Source organism: Paroedura picta, chromosome 2, assembly GCF_049243985.1.
Source record: "Paroedura picta isolate Pp20150507F chromosome 2, Ppicta_v3.0, whole genome shotgun sequence".
NCBI lineage: Eukaryota > Metazoa > Chordata > Lepidosauria > Squamata > Gekkonidae > Paroedura > Paroedura picta.
The window spans coordinates 3,935,472-3,954,927 of record NC_135370.1 but is presented as its reverse complement, the minus strand read 5'-3'; the positions used below and the strand labels follow the sequence as shown (position 1 = coordinate 3,954,927).

At 46.6% G+C, this 19,456-nt stretch overlaps 1 protein-coding gene across 4 annotated transcripts in view; it reads right to left on the bottom strand.

Moving 5' to 3' along the window:
• The window catches only part of NRP2 (neuropilin 2), a 258,365-nt gene that overhangs the window by 98,856 nt on the left and 140,053 nt on the right, over positions 1–19,456 (bottom strand). For all 4 annotated transcript variants that reach the window (XM_077319234.1, XM_077319235.1, XM_077319233.1 and 1 more), the window contains exons 11-12: positions 14,284–14,400; positions 1,565–1,717 (exon numbers count right to left, since the gene is read on the bottom strand). In XM_077319234.1, the coding sequence (XP_077175349.1) occupies positions 1,565–1,717; positions 14,284–14,400 (270 nt within the window). The remainder of the gene's footprint in view (positions 1–1,564; positions 1,718–14,283; positions 14,401–19,456) is intronic.

Here is a 19,456-nt window from a genome sequence, read left to right as displayed (position 1 = left end):
CTGGCAGGGGCTCATGGGAATTGTAGTCCATGGACATCTGGAGGGCCACAGTTTGACTACCCCTGCTGTGACGTCTACTGCTACCTTAAACCACGTCTGTTACAGGCAAAGCATGGGCACCTTCTCACACAGACTCATGCGAGTTCTAGACCCAGGGACCACAGCTGAAAAAGCACACCAAAAAAGCTGAAGGCCTACCCAAGCCATGTGCAAGACTGGGGATGAAAGCATAAAACCAAAATGCATTTGATGTAAAGTAATCAGATAAGATCTGGTCTGAGATCCGGATGAGCATTAAATTTGCCCAAGCAAACTAAGTGTCCATTTTCCTGGCTGGCTGGCTGGCTGTCTCCAAATTTCCTAAAATGTCCAGGAAACAATGAGGCGGAATCGTCACCTCCCAACTGACCATTAAATTCACCCTGGTGGAGACCAAACTGCATCCGTGGGGGTCATCTCACAACTCAAGTTCCAAGGAAGCGGGAACACAAGGGAGAAGAGTTGTCCTGATCTCCTCCTTGACTTCACGGGATTCCCATCTACGTTGTGAATGGGGTGATTCCAGAGGATGGCTGCACTGGGCGTTTTTTCTAAATGTGGGATTCTAGACTAACCTCCTCTTCTTACCATCTTTGTTTTATATTTATATCTTAGATTGTTATGCTGCTCCTCCCGGGGTCACCAGCCCATAGCAGCTTACACCAATTCAAAACATACTATAAAATCAATAGATTAAAGACATTGCCCAAAGTAACCCACCAGCATCAACACAGAGAATTAAAATACAGTAGACATCATGGTTGACTCTAGCTGTGATCTTCTAGCAGCATGAGGGCACCAAGGTTTCGAGGAGGGACCCAAGATGGCTTTTAGGATTATATATCCTGCCCGCTACCAAACACCTGGTGGAAGAGCTCTGACTTGCATGCCCTGTGGAACTGACCTTGCTCTGTCAGGGGCCTAAGATCTTCCGAGAGCTCATTCCACCGGGTTGGGGCCACAAGTGAAAGGGCCCTGGCCCTGGCTGAGGCCAGGCAGACTTCTCTCGGAGATGACCAACCTGTTGGCATTTGAAGAGCAGAGTGCTCTCCGGGGGGCATAGGCAGAAAGGTGGCCTCTCAGATATGCCATGGGTTCCACCTATAGTGGACCTCCTCAAGAAAGACACCGTAATTGTGGAGTTTTCAACACAGGTTATGCTTCTCATTCTGCACTTGTTGGATAATGCACTTTCCGTGTGCTTCTGCAGCTGGATTTTGTTGTGCTGAATGGGAAAGTCTACTTCTAAAGTGCATTGAAAGTGCATTATTCAACGTGTGTGGAATGAGCCAAGGGTGCTTTAGTGATCTGTCATGGCTTTCCAATTTCACGGAGCTTCATCGCTTTTACATTGCTCTTTTTGTGGCAAGCAATGTTTTAAAATTAATGCCCCACCTGTTATTAGGTGCCTTGGGAACAGAGGCTGAGTGGCAGAGCAAAAAACAAAACAAAACCCCAAACTAAACGAACAAAGCCGATGTGTTATGCAGAATATATCCGTTCTTTTGTACATGAATTGGCTTACCCGGGTAGGCGCCAATGCCTGGTCCCATGTGGCTGGTCCAGGTGTTTCTAGAATGGAAATTCCACGTGAATCCTGTAGATGCATCATGCGTCCAACCACAAAGGTCTCCGGAAAGATCAAAGTTGCAGTTGAATCCTATGGGGATCTGGAAATCTTGTAACAAGAACAAAACAACACAGAAGAGGATCAAAGAAAGGCTAGTCACAGAGAAATGCTCACAAACAGACCTAGCAAACGTTACACCAGTCATTCTCAGTCAGGGTTACTAGCGACCCCAGGGCTACTCCAGAACCCCAGAAAGGGTTACTCCAGTAAGGGGGGAGGGATTTAATTTTTTGATATATTAAACCATTTAACTAACCAGGAAGGAGTCAGGGGGACAGAGAGGCTTTCTGCTTCTCTGACTGGACTGAGGTGGCCTTATTACTACTACACCTGGATCCAGTTTCCCCTTGCCCAGGAAGTAATTTCCGACCCTGGGAAAATATATTCTCAGGCCTTGCTAGGACTGCCAACCTCCTGGTGGTACCAAGAGATCTCCCACAGTTACAAGTGATCTCTAGGGAGATTTGCTGCATTGCACAGGGGGCTTTACGACAACTGAGGTGGATGCTTCCTCAGGCAAGGTACTGCAGACACAAAAATGAAACCAAGTTCTTATTTAACAAGCATTTTATTGTATGAGTGATGCCATGCACAGTGTAAACATATGACTTCCAGGGGCGCAACAGGGAGGTGTGGCCAGCCAGTGTAACTTCTGGGGTTACTAAAAGCCTGAAGAATATTTCAGGGGTTACTCCAGGGTCAAAAGGTTGGGAAAAAGCTGCCTCAAACAGTGAAGCATGTAGGACATTTCTTTAGGTGGGTCACACAGCCCCTCAAATGTTCCACTCCACAAATCTCAAGTTTCAGCTGCTTATGAGGATCAGTCTTACCAGTTTGAATCATCCAAATGAACATACCCACATCCTTCACACCCTAGGGCAGTGGTTCTCAACTTTCCTAATGCTGCGACTCTTTAATACATTTCCTCGTGTTGTGGTGACTCCCAACCATAACATTATTTTCCTTGCTATTTCATAACTGTAACATACAGCTGTATTTGTACGGGGTCTATGTGATGGGGCTGGCGTGATGATGTCATCACGTCGGGTATTCGTAGGGGGGCGTATCTGCATGTGGCTGGACCCGCCTGGAGACGGAGAGAGGAGCAGCGTTTCAGCTCCGAAGACCATCGGAAATATGTTTTCTGATGGTCTGTGAAAGGGTCATTCGACCTCCAAAGGGATCGCGACCCACAGGTTGAGAACCGCTGCCCTAAGTGAACATCAACGAAAAGACCAAATGTTTCCAGCCTCTTCACAAAGAACATTTTAACTAACCAGAAGTAGATGCCATACTCTTGATTGTGCTCCTTCACCCTGTGCTGGTGCCCAGAACACAGGGGGGGAAATTCCAATCTGACTTCACATTTCTGGTTATTAAAAGATAGATGAAAACACCAGGGGGCTGAAATACCACTGAAATATTGGAATGAAGCTCTTCTGCCCTAGTTTGAGTACCCAAGCAATTTTATTTTTGGCCACCAAGTCACAACAAATGGATGCCGACTCCATAGGGCAGGGGTAGTCAAACTGTGGCCCTCCAGATGTCCATGGACTACAATTCCCATGAGCCCCTGCCAGCATTTGCTGGCAGGGGCTCATGGGAATTGTAGTCCATGGACATCTGGAGGGCCGCAGTTTGACGACCCCTCATTTAAAGTGTTTGTATAGAAGCATCATAAGCGAAAGATCAGGTTGTATCCAGGTCACGGCCAAGCAGAGTAAGAACTGCCCGTGTGGGAGTGATATTTATGCCTCAGTGCTCATTCACACATGCACCAACTATGTCTAAATGTGCGAACAGCCTCCTCTGTAATGTGCTATGCTTGATGTTCAGTGGTAAACAAGCTCTGATCATGTCATTTGTGGTCTATGTGCTGTGCTGAATGATGCAGTCACTGAATCATAAATCCGAATTTATGGACTCGCCCACGTCGCGCTACTGAGAAACATGTACATTTTCAATCCCAAGGATTTCAAAACGACTGCATAAAGGTCGCAGTTTTCTGAATTATGCCTTTAATCCAGCTGAGCTCCATAAGCTCCAGCCAAGAGCCAGGGGGCACGGAGATGCCCAAAGCCTTCCTGACACATACTGGCCTTCAGGAACCTCCGCTCCTCTTGGCTTTCCTTGACAATGATAAGGTTTGCCAGCACACATAGAGAACGTTGCCTGAAGAAACACAGTGCAAGCTTCAGATAAGAATATATGTAGCCGAATTCCTCTGTGATGTGCAGGAAGAAGACAGGAAGGCTGATTCTCAGGTTATTTTTTCCCCAGACATGGGATGAATCCTGCAACTCACATGGGATGAATCCTGCAATCCTGCATACTTATGCAAGCATAAATGCAACTGTATCTTCCACAGACTAAAGCCTTCATGTTCCAGGTGCCAAGTGAGACGTAAGGTCGCTTGTGCTAGACATTTCCTCGGGAAGGGTGCAGAGCACAATGTCCAGATTTGATTTCCAAAAAGAAAACAGACTTTAAGAGTTGGGCCTCCCAACTGACCACGTCAGATTTTTAGAAGTCAGAATTTTGATTTTTGGGATGCAGGGCCTTTTCGGTTGTGGTACCAAAACTCTGAAACTCTCTCCCTTGAGAGATTCATCCAGTACTTTCTTTGCAGCTGTCCTCCACCCAGAGAATCGTTTTGTTTCCTCTGCCGTCCCATCCTATATTTGAATGATTGTTTTTATGTTTTGTAAAGGCATGGTAGCCTTAGTTTCCGTTTGAACGCTGAGCTTTAGTTTGGAGTGATGGTTTTTAAGTTGTGCTTTTATGAGGCTGATTTTACCGGTTAGCTCCTTTGGTAGCCCTGATGATGGCAGAAATGTAGGGTATAAATTTGGTAAATAAAATTTTAAAGGAAATACCAGTAGAGAAAATGGAAGCAAAAAGACTTTGTGTAATAAAGACGGACAGTTAAAGACCAGGGTGCCCAGTTATGGCTGAAGCTGGTCCCTCCCTTTTCTGAAATTTAAACCAACATAAGAATCACCAAGAAGAGGTCAGGGACCCCCTAAGATGCTCATCAGGCAGGCACTTACAGAGGAACGGAAAGAACTTCTCACAGCGCCAGAAATAATAATAATTAAATAATACTGTAATATTAATAGCCGTGACTCCGTTTATATTCTGATTTAATCTAATTTTGCTTCTGAGGAAGGAAACGTTTTAGACTTCTTCTATAAATCTGATTGTCCACAGAAATAGGCACCATTGTTTGCAAACTCCCAGGAAAGAAAATCAGAGTTAAATCAAGAGGGAACCAACAGGATCTCCCGGCTGCTGGCCTTGGACACGCCATTAAAGGTGGATCGAGTTCCCTTTGGCGAAGGTGAAAATAAATGCTGCCATCAGCTTTGCTGTCAAGGAAAGAATCCGGCTTTCTTCTCACTGATCGGCCTGTGTCTTTCTCCCTGCATGACAGGAGGGGAAGGGGCCCACTTCTTTGTGCAGACACCTCCCTTGCAGACTGAATACGAGCAAGTCAGGAGAAGCACTCTTTTAAGAGCCTGGCTCTTGGTCACATCTCTCCAGTGTCCCTCCGGCATCTTGAGCACCTGTCATCTGGGGCTGGTCCCTGCCTGTTACATCTCCTGGGCTCACAGGGTGGTGGTCATGGGGGGTGGGAGGGTTTTTAAAGGCTATTACTGTTTTACTGTGTTTTTTATTTGTTGTGAGCCCTCACAGGTACTGGGAGCAGCAGGGCATAAAAAGTAGGTAAAGGTAAAGGTATCCCCTGTGCAAGCACCGAGTCATGTCTGACCCTCGGGGTGACGCCCTCTAGCGTTTTCATGGCAGACTCAGTACGGGGTGGTTTGCCAGTGCCTTCCCCAGTCATGACCGTTTAGCCCCCAGCAAGCTGGGTACTCATTTTACCGACCTCGGAAGGATGGAAGGCTGAGTCAACCTTGAGCCGGCTGCTGGGATTGAACTCCCAACCTCATGGGCAAAGCTTTCAGGTGGCTGCCTTACCACTCTGCGCCACAAGAGGCTCTTATAAAAAGTAGAACAAACAAATAAATCTCTGACATGAACTCATCAGAGAGTCCAAGGGAAGTCTTGGTAGAGGGGAAAGTGACTTATGGTGGCCCCTCATGGGGTTTCCAAGTCAAGAGGGGTTCAGAGGTGGTTTCCACTGCCTGCCTCTGCATGGCAACCCTGGATGCCCTTGGAGGTCTCCCACCCAAATCCTAGCCATGGCCAACCCCGATGAGATCGGGGTGGCCAGGGCCATTCAGGGCAGGGCAGGGCAGGGCAACCTTAACCCCCCTTTAAATCTAGGGCTGGGGGTAAAACTATGAATGAATATCACAGGACTGTTGCTGCAATATCTGAGGTTGTTGTTGTTATGTGCGAAGTCGTGTCCGACCCATCGCGACCCCATGGACAATGATCCTCCAGGCCTTCCTGTCCTCTACCATTCCCCGGAGTCCATTTAAGTTTGCACCTACTGCTTCAGTGACTCCATCCATCCACCTCATTCTCTGTCGTCCCCTTCTTCTTTTGCCCTCGATCTCTCCCAGCATTAGGCTCTTCTCCAGGGAGTCCTTCCTTCTCATGAGGTGGCCAAAATATTTGAGTTTCATCTTCAGGATCTGGCCTTCTAAAGAGCAGTCAGGGCTGGTCTCCTCTAGGACTGACTGGTTTGTTCGCCTTGCAGTCCAAGGGACTCGCAAGAGTCTTCTCCAGCACCAGAGTTCAAAAGCCTCAATTCTTTGACGCTCGGCCTTCCTTATGGTCCAACTTTCACAGCCATACATTGCAACTGGGAAGACCATAGCCTTGACTAAACGCACTTTTGTTGGCAGGGTGATGTCTCTGCTTTTTAGGATGCTGTCTAGATTTGCCATAGCTTTCCTCCCCAGGAGCAAGCGTCTTTTAATTTCTTTGCTGCAGTCCCCATCTGCAGTGATCTTGGAGCCCAGGAAAATAAAATCTGTCACTATCTCCATTTCTTCCCCTTCTATTTGCCAGGAATTGAGAGGGCCGGATGCCATGATCTTTGTTTTCTTGATGTTGAGTTTCAAGCCAACTTTGGCACTCTCCTCCTTCACCCGCATCAACAGGCTCTTTAGTTCCTCTTCACTTTCTGCCATTAGAGTGGTATCATCTGCATATCTGAGGTTGTTGATATTTCTCCCTGCAATCTTGATCCCAATTTGTGACTCTTCTAATCCCGCATTTCTCATGATGTGCTCTGCATACAAGTTAAATAGGCAAGGCGACAGTATACAGCCTTGCCGAACTCCTTTCTCAATTTTGAACCAGTCAGTGATTCCATGTTCAGTTCTCACTGTTGCTTCTTGACCTGCATATAAATTTCTCAAGAGACAAATAAGATGCTCTGGTATTCCCATCTCTTTAAGAACTTGCCACAATTTGTTGTGCTCCACACAATCAAAGGCTTTAGCATAGTCAATGAAGCAGAAGTAGACGTTCTTCTGGTACTCCCTAGCTTTCTCCATGATCCAGCGTATGTTGGCAATTTGATCTCTAGTTCCTCTGCCTCTTCGAAATCCTGTCTGTACTTCTGGAAGTTCTCGGTCCACATATTGCTGGAGCCTAGCTTGTAGGATTTTGAGCATAACTTTGCTAGCATGAGAAATTAGTGCGATGGTGCGGTAGTTTGAACATTCTTTGGCATTGCCCTTCTTTGGGATTGGAATGTAAACTGACCTTTTCCAGTCCTGTGGCCATTGTTGAGTTTTCCAAATTTGCTGGCATATTGAGTGTAGCACTTTTACTGCATCGTCCTTTAAGATTTTGAATAGTTCAACTGGAATGCTGTCACTACCACTAGCTTTATTGTTGCTCAGACTTCCTAAGGCCCATTTGACTTCACATTCCAGGATGTCTGGCTCCAGGTCAGTAACTACCCCATTGTGGTCATCAGGGATGTTAAGCTCGCTCTTGTATAGTTCTTCTGTATAATTTTGCCACCTTTGTTTGATCTCTTCTGCTTCTGTGAGGTCCCTACCATTTTGGTCCCTTATCATACCCATCTTTGCATGAAACGTTCTCTTCATATCTCCAATTTTCTTGAAAAGATCTCTGGTCCTCCCCATTCTATTGTTTTCTTCTATTTGTTTGCACTGTTCATTTAAGAAGGCATTCTTATCTCTTCTAGCTTTTCTCTGGAATTCTGCATTCAATTGGGTGTATCTTTCTCTTTCTCCCTTGCCTTTCACTTCCCTTCTCTCCTTAGCTATTTGTAAAGCTTCCTCAGACAGCCATTTTGATTTCTTGCATTTCTTTTTCTTTGGGATGGTTTTAGTTGCTACCTCTTGTACAATGTTGCGAACCTCCGTCCATAGTTCTTCAGGCACTCTGTCTATCAGATCTAATCCCTTAAATCTATTTGTCACCTCCACTGTGTATTCGTCAGGGATATGATTTAGTTCATACCTGAGTGGCCTAGTGCTTTTCCCTACTTTCTTCAATTTAAGCCTAAATTTTGCAACAAGAAGCTCATGATCTGAACCACAATCAGCTCCTGGTCTTGTTTTTATTGACTGGATAGAACTTTTCCATCTTTGGCTGCAGAGCACATAGTCAATCTGATTTCTGTGTTGACCGTCTGGTGATGTCCATGTGTAGAGTCGTCTCTTGGGTTGCTGGAAAAGAGTGTTTGCTATGACCATTGTATTCTCTTGACAAAATTCTACCAGCCTGTGCCCTGCTTCATTTTGTACTCCAAGGCCAAACTTGCCTGTTATCCCGGTTATCTTTTGGCTTCCTACTTTAGCATTCCAATCCCCCATGATGATAAGCACATCATTTTTGGGCGTTGCTTCTAGAAGGTGTTGTAGGGCTTCATAGAACTGATCAACTTCATCCTCTTCAGCAGCAGTGGTTGGGGCGTAGACCTGGATCACTGTGATGTTGAATGGTTTGCCTTGGATTCGAACTGAGATCATTCTGTCATTCTGGGGATTGTATCCCAAGACTGCTTTTCCTACTCTCTTATTGATTATGAATGCTACTCCATTTCTTCTGCGAGATTCTTGTCCACAGTAGTATACCTGATGGTCATCTGAATTAAATTCACCCATTCCTGTCCATTTTAGTTCACTGATTCCTAAAATGTCGATGTTCAGTCTTCTCATTTCTTGTTTAACCACGTCCAGCTTGCCTTGATTCATGGATCTGACGTTCCAGGTTCCTATGGAATAAAAATCTTTACAGCATCGGACTGTCTTTTCGCCACCAGTTACTTCCACAACTGAGCGTCCTTTCGGCTTTGGCCCAGCGCTTCATTCATTCTGGCGCTACTCGTACTAGCCGTCTGCTCATCCCCAGTAGCATATTGGACACCTTCCGACCTGAGGGGCTCATCTTCCAGCGTCCAGCGTCTTCCAGCGTCATATCTGAGGTAGAACATCATAAACCCTGAGGTGGAAGCTCATGAAATGCCAACTGAATACTATGCTGGAATATCCCTGTAGAGGTCAGAACCCTCACAGGCACCCCACTGCAGGGCCCCAAAGGGAGGCCATCGTCCACAATGAGGGGTTGCAATGCAAGGAAAGTGCCCTCAATCCAGGTAAACAAAGGAGTAGCCCCCCCCCAGCCCAAACTGGGACAGATGTCATCATTCCCCCATTGGGGAACCATTCCCCTCAGCATTGCTGGTGCACTCTGGCTCTCACAACCCTTGCTCCCAGCAAGCAATCATGCACAGGGCAGAAGGTGCCACGTGAAAAGGTTACATTACTAGGCAACAAGACACAAGGAGAACTGTGTACAGCTATGCAAACAATATCACTGAACTTATTCATATCATGCGGTATTCTGTTTCTTGTGTGTTTTATTTTGAAGGAAGAATCTCAATGTTCAATTAATATATCCTGTTTCGATCACCATCCGAGCTTCATCAGATTTCTATTCCTTGAGGTCGACCCAAACCATCACTTCCAATTGGCCTCCGAGCCCCCCCCCCCCCCCACTACGACTGCCACTAATCTGCCTAATGCCCTGGGTCCCAGTAAGAGTTGAGCTGAGCCTCCTTTGCAGTTCTATCTTATTATTATTGCTGTTATCATGTTGGAATTATTGTTGTTGTAGTTATTGCTGTTGTCACATGTGTTACCCCATGTTATCTGTATCTGTTCCCCATAAACCGCCCTGAGCCTTCGGGGGAGGGCGGTATATAAATATAAATAAATAAATTAAATAAATATTGTGTATCAAGTTCTCCCACAGCACTCCCATATTCTGGTCACAAAGAATCTCCCAAAATTCTCTTAAAAACACTATTCAGCCATTACTATCTTATGGCAACATGTCTCCGGTCAGGTTGCAGTGACTTAACCTGCAACTCCTCAATTTTTCATTCAAAAATCCTGGGCCAGTCAGACTCACGTTCCTGAACAGGCCGATGGACTCCTGATGCAATGCAATGCCCACCTTGATGGAGCACCCACCCTGGCAGCAAGCAGTGCCCACGAAGCCTCCCCACTGGAGGGCCAGCAACACCTCGGCACCTTAACAGATCCAGCATCTCTGTCTCTTGCCCTGTCAGTCAGCCTTCTGGTACAGCCATCCCAGTGAAGGGGCCAATCTGTGCCACAACTGCTTGCGAGGGCACCCGAGTCCCACCAGAGCAAGGAACGTGCAATCTCACCTACTCTGTCACACTCCTGTATGCTTTTCAATAAATGTGTGAAGCTGCCTCTCCATGCAATTGATTGCTCACAGGTGCACCGCACTCTCAGACGACTGGGAAAACTGGTCACTGCAGCAAAGCCAGGCATTGTGATCCTTTTGTGGTGGGGAAGCACATGCACTGAACATAGCGTGGCATGTCCGGTGATGGGGAGAGTCCAGGACCTTGCCCTCCACGTGTCTGTAGAAAAGAATCCCACTGGCGCATCTGTAATCGTGTTCATTACTCAAGTAATGATTTAGATCAGTGGTCCCCAACCTTTTTACCACCGGGGATCGGTCAACGCTTGACAATTTTACCGAGGCCCGGGGGGGGGGTAGTCTTTTGCCGAGGGATGTTGCTGCTGCCACCTGAGCCCCTGCTCCACTTGCTTTCCCGCTGGCATGCCTGACTTCCTGCCACCCACTGGGGGTGCTGCCAGCAGCAGCTGCGCAGGGCCACGTCGAGGGGGAGCCCCAGCCATGGAGGCCGCTGGAGAGCACCAAAGGTGAGCTGGCGGCAGAGTGGCAGGGCAGCCCCCGAGGCAGCAGCCAGGGAGGAGGACAAGGAGGAGCCGCAGACCGGTACCGACTGATCCATGGAGCGGTCCCGGTCCCCGTACCAGGGGTTGGGAGCCACTAATTTAGATGTCAACGTTATGTTGGGTGTCCCCATTCCCCATTTAGGTCCTGAAGCTTTCATATTCAGGTCCCCAGAGAATGCATAAACGTCACAATTTCCACTATCTTAATCAGAAGCAGGAATTTGTGAAGAAGAAGAAGAAGAAGAAGAAGAAGAAGAAGAAGAAGAAGAAGAAGAAGAAGAAGAAGAAGAAGAAGAAGAAGAAGAAGAAGAAGAGTTGGTTCTTATATGCCGCTTTTCCCTACCCGAAGGAGGCTCAAAGCGGCTTACAGTCGCCTTCCCATTCCTCTCCCCACAACAGACACCCTGTGAGGGAGGTGAGGCTGAGAGAGCCCTGATATCTTTGCTTGGTCAGAACAGTTTTATCAGTGCTGTGTTGAGCCCAAGGTCACCCAGCTGGCTGCATGTGGGGGAGCGCAGAATCGAACCCAGCGTACCAGATTAGAAGTTTGCACTCCTAACCACGACACCAAACTGGCTCTTAAATTGTGCTTAATTAGGTACCTGTTCTTGCAGTTTTGTTTTTAAAGCGCCACTGAGCCTGCCGCCTGATTGGCTAGACCAGCCTTTCTTAAGTGTTTTAGCTGTTGAGAAACCCCTGAAACATTCTTGAGGCTTCGAGATACCCCAGAAGTGATGAGATTGTGCAGAATAGGGTTGGGAAGCAGAGCTGTGGACACGCCCACCCAGGGCCCCTCTCCTTCCTACTTCCTCCCGGCCCATCATTGGGCATTTTGGGAGGGGGACACAGGTCAGCATGACCATATATGCTCATATCATGGATACACGTTTAGCAATTTTTAAAAAAATATATAAAAATTAATAAGCTCCTACCCATTTAGAAAACCCTTTCAGAGTGGTCATGAAATCGTGATCGAGAAATCCTGGCCAACCATCCCCAAATGTCCCAGCAAGTGCTTTTTAAGCAGCCTGAATAGCCCTGACTAGCCTGATCTCACCAGAGCTTAGAAGCTAAGCGTGTACACCAGGGGTAGTCGAACTGCGGCCCTCCAGATGTCCATGGACTACAATTCCCAGGAGCCCCTGCCAGCATTCGCTGCACATGTACACCCATGTGCTTATGTGCACATAAACACATGTGTGGTCATTTTTGATATCCATTTGCCCAGATGTCATCTGAATGCAGATGTTCCCGGATCGACTGATTAAAAGAGGCCTATCATCATAACCCACTCAATGCAATCTCTGGGCGGCTCAGAAGGAGATAAGAGACACATACATCAGAGCATCTGTCCAAATCCTGTCCATTCCTCTTCTTAAACAGAAGGATCTCAACAGCGCAGTAAATCAATGCAGCGTTTTGTGAAGTCACTCACTCCTTAGTGTTAAATAAGATCCGACTTCTGACCAAGCCTCTCTAGAGCTTGGTCTGTCACTAGTAATATCATTCTGCAGGCCTCAGTGAGTGGGGGGGAAACACAAGAGCGATCACTTAGCTGCAGACTCATTATTGACAACAATAGAACTGGAGTGGCCGAATGCAGCTCAAGAGCTAAATGCTTATCTCAAGCGGCTGGAGCCTGGCTCTCGGCCAGCGCAAGAAGGAGGCAGTTCAAGACAGGGAAGGGACCCTCGGCCAGACAATTAACGAGTGGGTTGGAAAGCAGGAAAGCCACATTCCCCACCGTGAATTTCTCGGCTCAAGGAAGTCGGGATGGGCAGTATAGTCAGGAAAGACCAAAAGATATTACTTGACAACTAATTAAATTGTGGGATGCGTCATCAGAAGACAGTTATTTATTTATAAAGGTTATATTGGCTTGTAGATGTGCCTAAAAAGTACGCCCCCCTCCGAGGACACCTCAGGACACCCAGAGGCAGAACTTGGGACTGAGTTTTAATTATATATTGTATCATTTTTATAGTCTGATTTATAGTCTACATCATGTGCTCTGGCCCCGGGACTGAGGAAAGTCAGGAAGTGCAAAATGATTCTGTTAGGGACTTTGATGTGGGTTAGGAAAGGATGAGAAGCTTGGACTGTATCAATGGGGACCCCCACTGGAGCTGTAGAACAAGCGTGAGATGAACCACTGAAGGAAGTCTGAGGCGACCACCTCAAATCTGAGGCCACCGCCTTCTTCTCTGGAAATCACTGCTGCTCCTTCCTTCAGGTGTGATTGCTCGGTCTGAAGGAGTCTGGAAACCCAAGCAAGGGATAGGTGTGGCTTCTTGCCTGAGACTCCGTTCTTTGCAGGCCCGGCATGGCATAATCTAAACCAGCCTTTCTCAACTTCTTTACCTTTGATCCTGAAACATTCTTCAGGCTTTAAGAAACCCCAGAAGTTGCATGATCATGCAGAATAGGGTTGGGAAGCAGAGCTATGTACATGCCCACCAGGGTATCCTCCCTTTCCCACCCCCTCCAGGCCCATCATTAGCCATTTGAAGAAGAAGAGTTGGTTCTTATATGCCGCTTTTCTCTACCCGAAGGAGGTTCAAAGCAGCTTACAGTCGCCTTCCCTTTCCTCTCCCCACAACAGACACCCTGTGGGGTGGGTGAGGCTGAGAGAGCTCTGATATTCCTGCTCGGTCAGAACAGTTTTATCAGTGCTGTCGCGAGCCCAAGATCACCCAGCTGGCTGCATGTGGGGGAGTGCAGAACTGAACCCGGCTCACTAGATTACAAGTCCGCACTCCTAACCGCTACACCAAATTGGCTTTCTTTGGGGAGTGGTGGATTGCTTGACATAACCATATATGGCTCTATCACCCAATAAATAAAAAATCTTTAAAAATACATTAAAATTAATTAACTCCTTCTCATTCAGGGAACCCTTTCAGGGCTGTCAAGAAACCCCAAGGTTTCACGAAACCCTAATTGAGAAAACTTGAACCCTACTGGCTTGTAGATGTGCTGTTTAGGCTCTGGGTTCCTATAAGCTGGATTTGAATAGGGTGTTCATTTTTATAATGTTATGTCTTATTATTATTTTGTCTAGTTCATTTTTAAAAATAATACAAACCATCATATTGTTAAAATGGCCCCGACTAAGGTTGGCCGCTTCGGGCACCAAAACGCCCAACCCCAGCCCCAACTAGGCTGACCTCTTCTGGGAGGGAGGCCAGCAAGGAAGACCACGGTTGGCCTGCAGAGGAAGGCCTCTGTTCCTCTGTTGCCTTGACAAAGAGGTTCATGGGGTCGTCATGAGGTTCATGGGGTCGTCATGAGTTGCTTGTGACTCAACGGCACGCTCAACCTTTATCTTATGTTAAGAGTTGCCTCAAGGAGGTCTCAGCAAAGTCAGCCCATGCATTTCCTCAATAACAAAATTTTGTAAAAAAAAAAAGAAGATACCTCCGTTGTCCATACAGCTGTCACCACACTCTGTCACTTCTTCATCAGTAGGGAACTGTGTGGTGGTCTCTTCGCTTTTCAAGGTGGGCTTCAACGTCTCTGCAGTGGACTTTACATCTGCATTTAGGAGAAGGAAAAAAGGTGAAAAATCTCAATGGCTTAAGAAAAGACCAGAGAGTAACCCTGTGTAGACAAGAGGTTACTTCCCATGAAACATGCAGTTTAGGTCTCTTGGCTAAGCTAATGGGTTGGAGAATTTATCCAAGCATATGGACACAAGTCTGACATCAGAAACCACAACATTCATAAAACCAGTGGGGGAACACTTTCCCCTTCCAAGACATTCCACTGCAGACCTAAAAGTAGCAGTTCTTTTACAAAGGTATTTCAAAGGGCAATTAAAAAGACAGTCTGCTGAATTGCAACTGATAATGAGACAGAAAACCTAGGTCTCCATTAAGTCCTGGTAGAGGCAATGCATCTACCAGGACTTAATGGAGACCTAGGTTTCCTGTCTCATTACCCATGCTGATTTCTCCTTGCCTACTGTCCTGCTACATATCACACCTCACCCAATTACACCTGCTATTGTCTTTGCCTACTAATTTCATTTTGGCATCTGACATCACTCCACTTTCCAGTATATAGGACAAATGCACTCACATTTATTTATTTATTAGATTCATTAGGTTTATTTATTTATTAGACATTCTGGCTGTCTCCAAAGAACTGAGCGACTCCCAAAAGCGACCACAAAAGCTATGCTACCACAAGTGTTGTTAGTTTTTAAGGTGCTACTGGACTCGCACTTTTCTACACATACCGTCTTGCACTATCAGAAAAACAGTGTTTTTAACAGCAAAGCTGTGATCATGGTTTGGTCCACACCATATTTTGCTCCATCAGTTATGGAGACTGCCATCACCTGGCCTTAGGTTTGTTGTCCTTGGAGAGGCAGGGAGATGAACCTAGATTAATCCATTTCACTTTTACCCATGCAGCTGATGCTCCTGCTGTTGGGCAATGCCTCAGCCCTGGCCATGGCATCTCCTTACAGCATTGCACATGAGCACCAAGAGGAGAAAACATGGCAACCAGGACTGACATCTGCCACTAAATGCCAAGCGAAGGGTGAAAGGTTAAGGGTGAAAATGGAGGAAGACACAGAGACAAAGAGCTACAGATGTCTACTGGACCCCCTACAGAAGGCTCGAGAATCTGTACACTCCTATCTGCTCTATGGAGACCGCAAGGCATGGAGTGATGCTTGGAAACATCTGATCCCGTGAGCAGGAAGCATGTCTCAGTAGTAGACCAAGAAAGAAAGATAAGAAACAAAACATCTGATGAGCATAAACCACCTCTTGAATGAATGCAGACTCACCGCATCTAAGCCGCGAAGCCCAAAACAAAAGCTTCCTTGTGCGCAGGGTGATAAGGGAATGAAAGAAAAGCCCTCAAGTTTTCCCACACGCCACAGATGTCAACATGGCTCAAATCACTTGTAAAGCTTGATTTACGGATGCAGAGGAAACAAGGGAGCCTTTCATCTTTGGACTCCACTGGAAAACAGTATCCTTTGCACTTACATTCCTACTGTGGAGTGTGTGTGTGTGTGTGTGTGTGTGTGTGTGTGTGTGTTTAGCAAAAATTTCACTAAGATTCAAGGGAAATTGAGATCAGAAGCAAGGCGTTCTTTTCCTTTGTAACAAGACTAGAACCTGAAAGAAAGAGAGAGGCATAAACACTCCAATTATGCCAATGGAGAAGAGCAAGTCACTCAGCACGGCAAACGAGGCACCTACAAAGGGGACCGGAAGGATCCCTGCTGTGGCCGGGCACCCTGCCAGCAGGCATCTGCTTCCACACCCGGGCTGCATACTTCCTCTCACCCTTTCTCTACAACTCCAGCAGCCTACCTAGATGCAGGTGTCAAAGGCAATTTCAGCCAGGAAGAAGTGATGTTAAGATCAACTCGCAATGCAGGCAAAAGGCAAAACAAATTTGGCTGGAATACGATAACCCAGACAAATCTTATTCAACGCCTAACTTCTCAGAAGGATTGTAAGATGCAACAGATGCAGAACCGTTCAGCTACCCTGTGAAAACTGAAGTCCAAGGGTTGTGATGGCAACAGGAATCACGGAGTATCTGTGTAAGAAAAAAGCCTCTACACAAATCAATGGAATTGATGGGGATGAGCAGAGCTTTATTCTGAGACCAAGAACTGAATCCGAAAAGATGGCATTTGCATAAAGCCATAGGCCATGAAAAACAATATTAAATGGCACAAAAGTGAAAGATAAAATATAAAACACTGCATAATCTATAAAATAACAATTCAAGGAACTTAGGCAGATGGGGAGTGGGTGGGCAGGAAAGGATGTGCCAGAGTTTGTCTCTTGTGGCCCTTCCTTGCATACCCAGGGAATGGCTGATCGCCACAGTGAGATGGAAGGTGAATTCCCTCCAGGCCAGACTGGATGCTGCAGATTTTATTTGGGGGCGGAGGGGGGGGATCACTTAGGCATGAAACTGGGGTCAGTGTGGGTGAGCAGGTAATTATGAGTTCCTGCACTGTGCAGGGGGTTGGACTAGATGACCCTGGAGATCCCTTCCCACTCTATGGTTCTGATTCTAAGGAATAGCCTTGAGTAACACCTCCCAGAGAGACCACACTGGACCTCAGTTTCTTAGCAACCTGAGCAAGCAAGGATGAGACCAATAACTTTATTCATAGAAAGGGAGGGCATTGACAATGACTGAACTGATAAAATAATTCATACTGGTCTACAAGGCAACTGAGCAGATACATAGCACCATGTTCACCTTTGGGTCCCATAAGAACACTTCACAGATCAGGATGGGGGGAAACCTTCCTCTAACTGTTCCGCCACACAGCCCGTTCAGCATATGACAATCTGAGTTTCTGACCCATTCTGCTCATGTTAACAAATGGATGTGTGGATGTGCCCAATTCCCAAAGGAGACAAAGAGACACGCAAGATGCAGAATCTTTGCTCCTTGGCACCAGAGCCTTTTGAAAATGCAAAACCCCACATCAATGAAGACGTTCTGTTAATGAAAACAAGAGTCTCTCAAGAATTAAATCCAGTGCTTGATACCAGATTCTGCCTGAAAAGGACTGGCAATTGATATTTTATTAATTTACACTTACAGCAGAAGGAAATTGTTCTAAACCTCTTGACTTCCATTCTGTCTTCTGCCTGGAATATGATAAACGAGGCTTTCTCAACCAGAGTTTTGAATAACCCTAGGGTTTCTTGACAGTCCTGGAAGGGTCTCCGGGACAGGTGGGAATTAAGTAATTTTTGATATATTTTTAAATACCAGATGGACTTTCTCCGATGGATGACCACCCTGATTCTCCCCCAGAAGCATTAGCCAGCTGCTTGGAAGCAGTGACGAGATGGCTCAAGCAGAGTTGGCTAAAGCTCAATCCTTCGAAGATGGAGGTCCTGTGGCTGGGCAGGAAGGGCCCAAGTAAGGAAGCAGATCTGCCCAACCTGGAGAGAGTGGCTCACTCCGCCAGGAACCTGGGTGTGGTTTTAGATACCTCCCTTTCTATGGAGGCTTAAGTCACCCAAGGAGCATGGCTGGCCTTCTACCACCTTCACCAAGCCAAACTACTATATCCCTACTTACGCCCAGAACACCTAGCCATAGTGATCCATGTGACGGTCTCCTCTAGACTAGACTTCTGTAACTTTCTCTATATAGGCCTGCCCTTAGCCTAGATCTGGAAACTACAGCTGGTCCAGAATGCAGTGGCCAGGCTCCTCACAGCAACACCATTGAGGTCCCACATTCAGCCCAGATGAACTCTGGATCAGGCTTAAGGTTCTGGTAATCATCTTTAAGGCCATCCGTGGTCTGGGGCCCAGTGTTCCTAAGGGATTGCCTCTCTGCCTACTCAAAGAGCCTTGTGCTCTGCTACTACCAACTGCCTGGTGATCCCTGGCCCCATGGAAGCTTGCTTGACCTCAACCAGGGAAAAACAGAACCTTTCCAAGGCAATTGGTGCAATAAATTTTATATATCAATAATTTTTTAAGGACCAACCAAAACGGTTTCTAGATATACAATTTCACAATTTTTCTTCAGTGGTTGATTCCTTATACTCTTATCAACTAATTTTTATATATAGATAGGCCACCAGCTCTGTAAAGTATTGTGGGAAATTGTGAAAACGGAGTATATCTAGAAACCGTTTTGGTTGGTCCTTAAAAAATTATTGATATATAAAATTTATTGCACCAATTGCCTTGGAAAGATTCTGTTTTTCTCTGTATATGTTTTGAACCTTTCTTCCTTTTTCGTATTGTAATTTCATTGTGACCTCAACCAGGGCCAGAATTTTTCCATCCTGGCCCCCACATGGAGGAATGAGCTCCAGAAGGAGATCAGAGCCCTAGCGGAGCTTAAATTGTTCCACAGGTCCTGCAAAAGGGAGCTCTTCCGCCAGGCATTTGGTTGAGGTCAACCTGAACCAATCACCTTCCATTGGCCCCTGAGCTCCCTCCCATGAAAACCACCACCGATACGTCCATCCCACAGGGCCATCAGTATGTTACAGTTAAATGGATGTTCTCACCATGTTTGTTCCACTCTTATTGTTTTCCTGTTATGACTCTTTCATTGCTGTTCAATTTATCATGCTAATTTGTACTGTTTTTCTCCAGTTCCATGTAAACCACCCTGAGCTTCAGGGGAGGGCAGTATACAAATATGAAAAATAAAATAAATAAAACTAAATTTTTAGTTTAAATAGGGCCTTGCGCTCTGCAGGTGAAAACCTGTTGGTCGTTCCCGGCCCTAGGGAAGCACGCCTGGCCTCGACCAGGGCCAGGGCCTTTTCGGTCCTGGCCCCGACCTGGTGGAATGAGCTCCCGGGAGAGCTGCGGGCCCTGCGGGATCTTTCAACGTTCAGCAGGGCCTGCAAGACGGAGCTCTTCCGCCAGGTTTATGGTTGAGGCCGGGGCTGATAATAGATCTATGCCTCCCCCGGGGACTCGGGTTCTGGACCCGAAGCAAAACATCATCAGGACCTCCTCTCCACCCGCTAGTAGTGGGAGGGAGGGGGGGGGGAGTTGAGCTGCCATTCTTGCCATGCCGGCAATATTGGCAATGTTATTATTGTTTTATGGGGTTT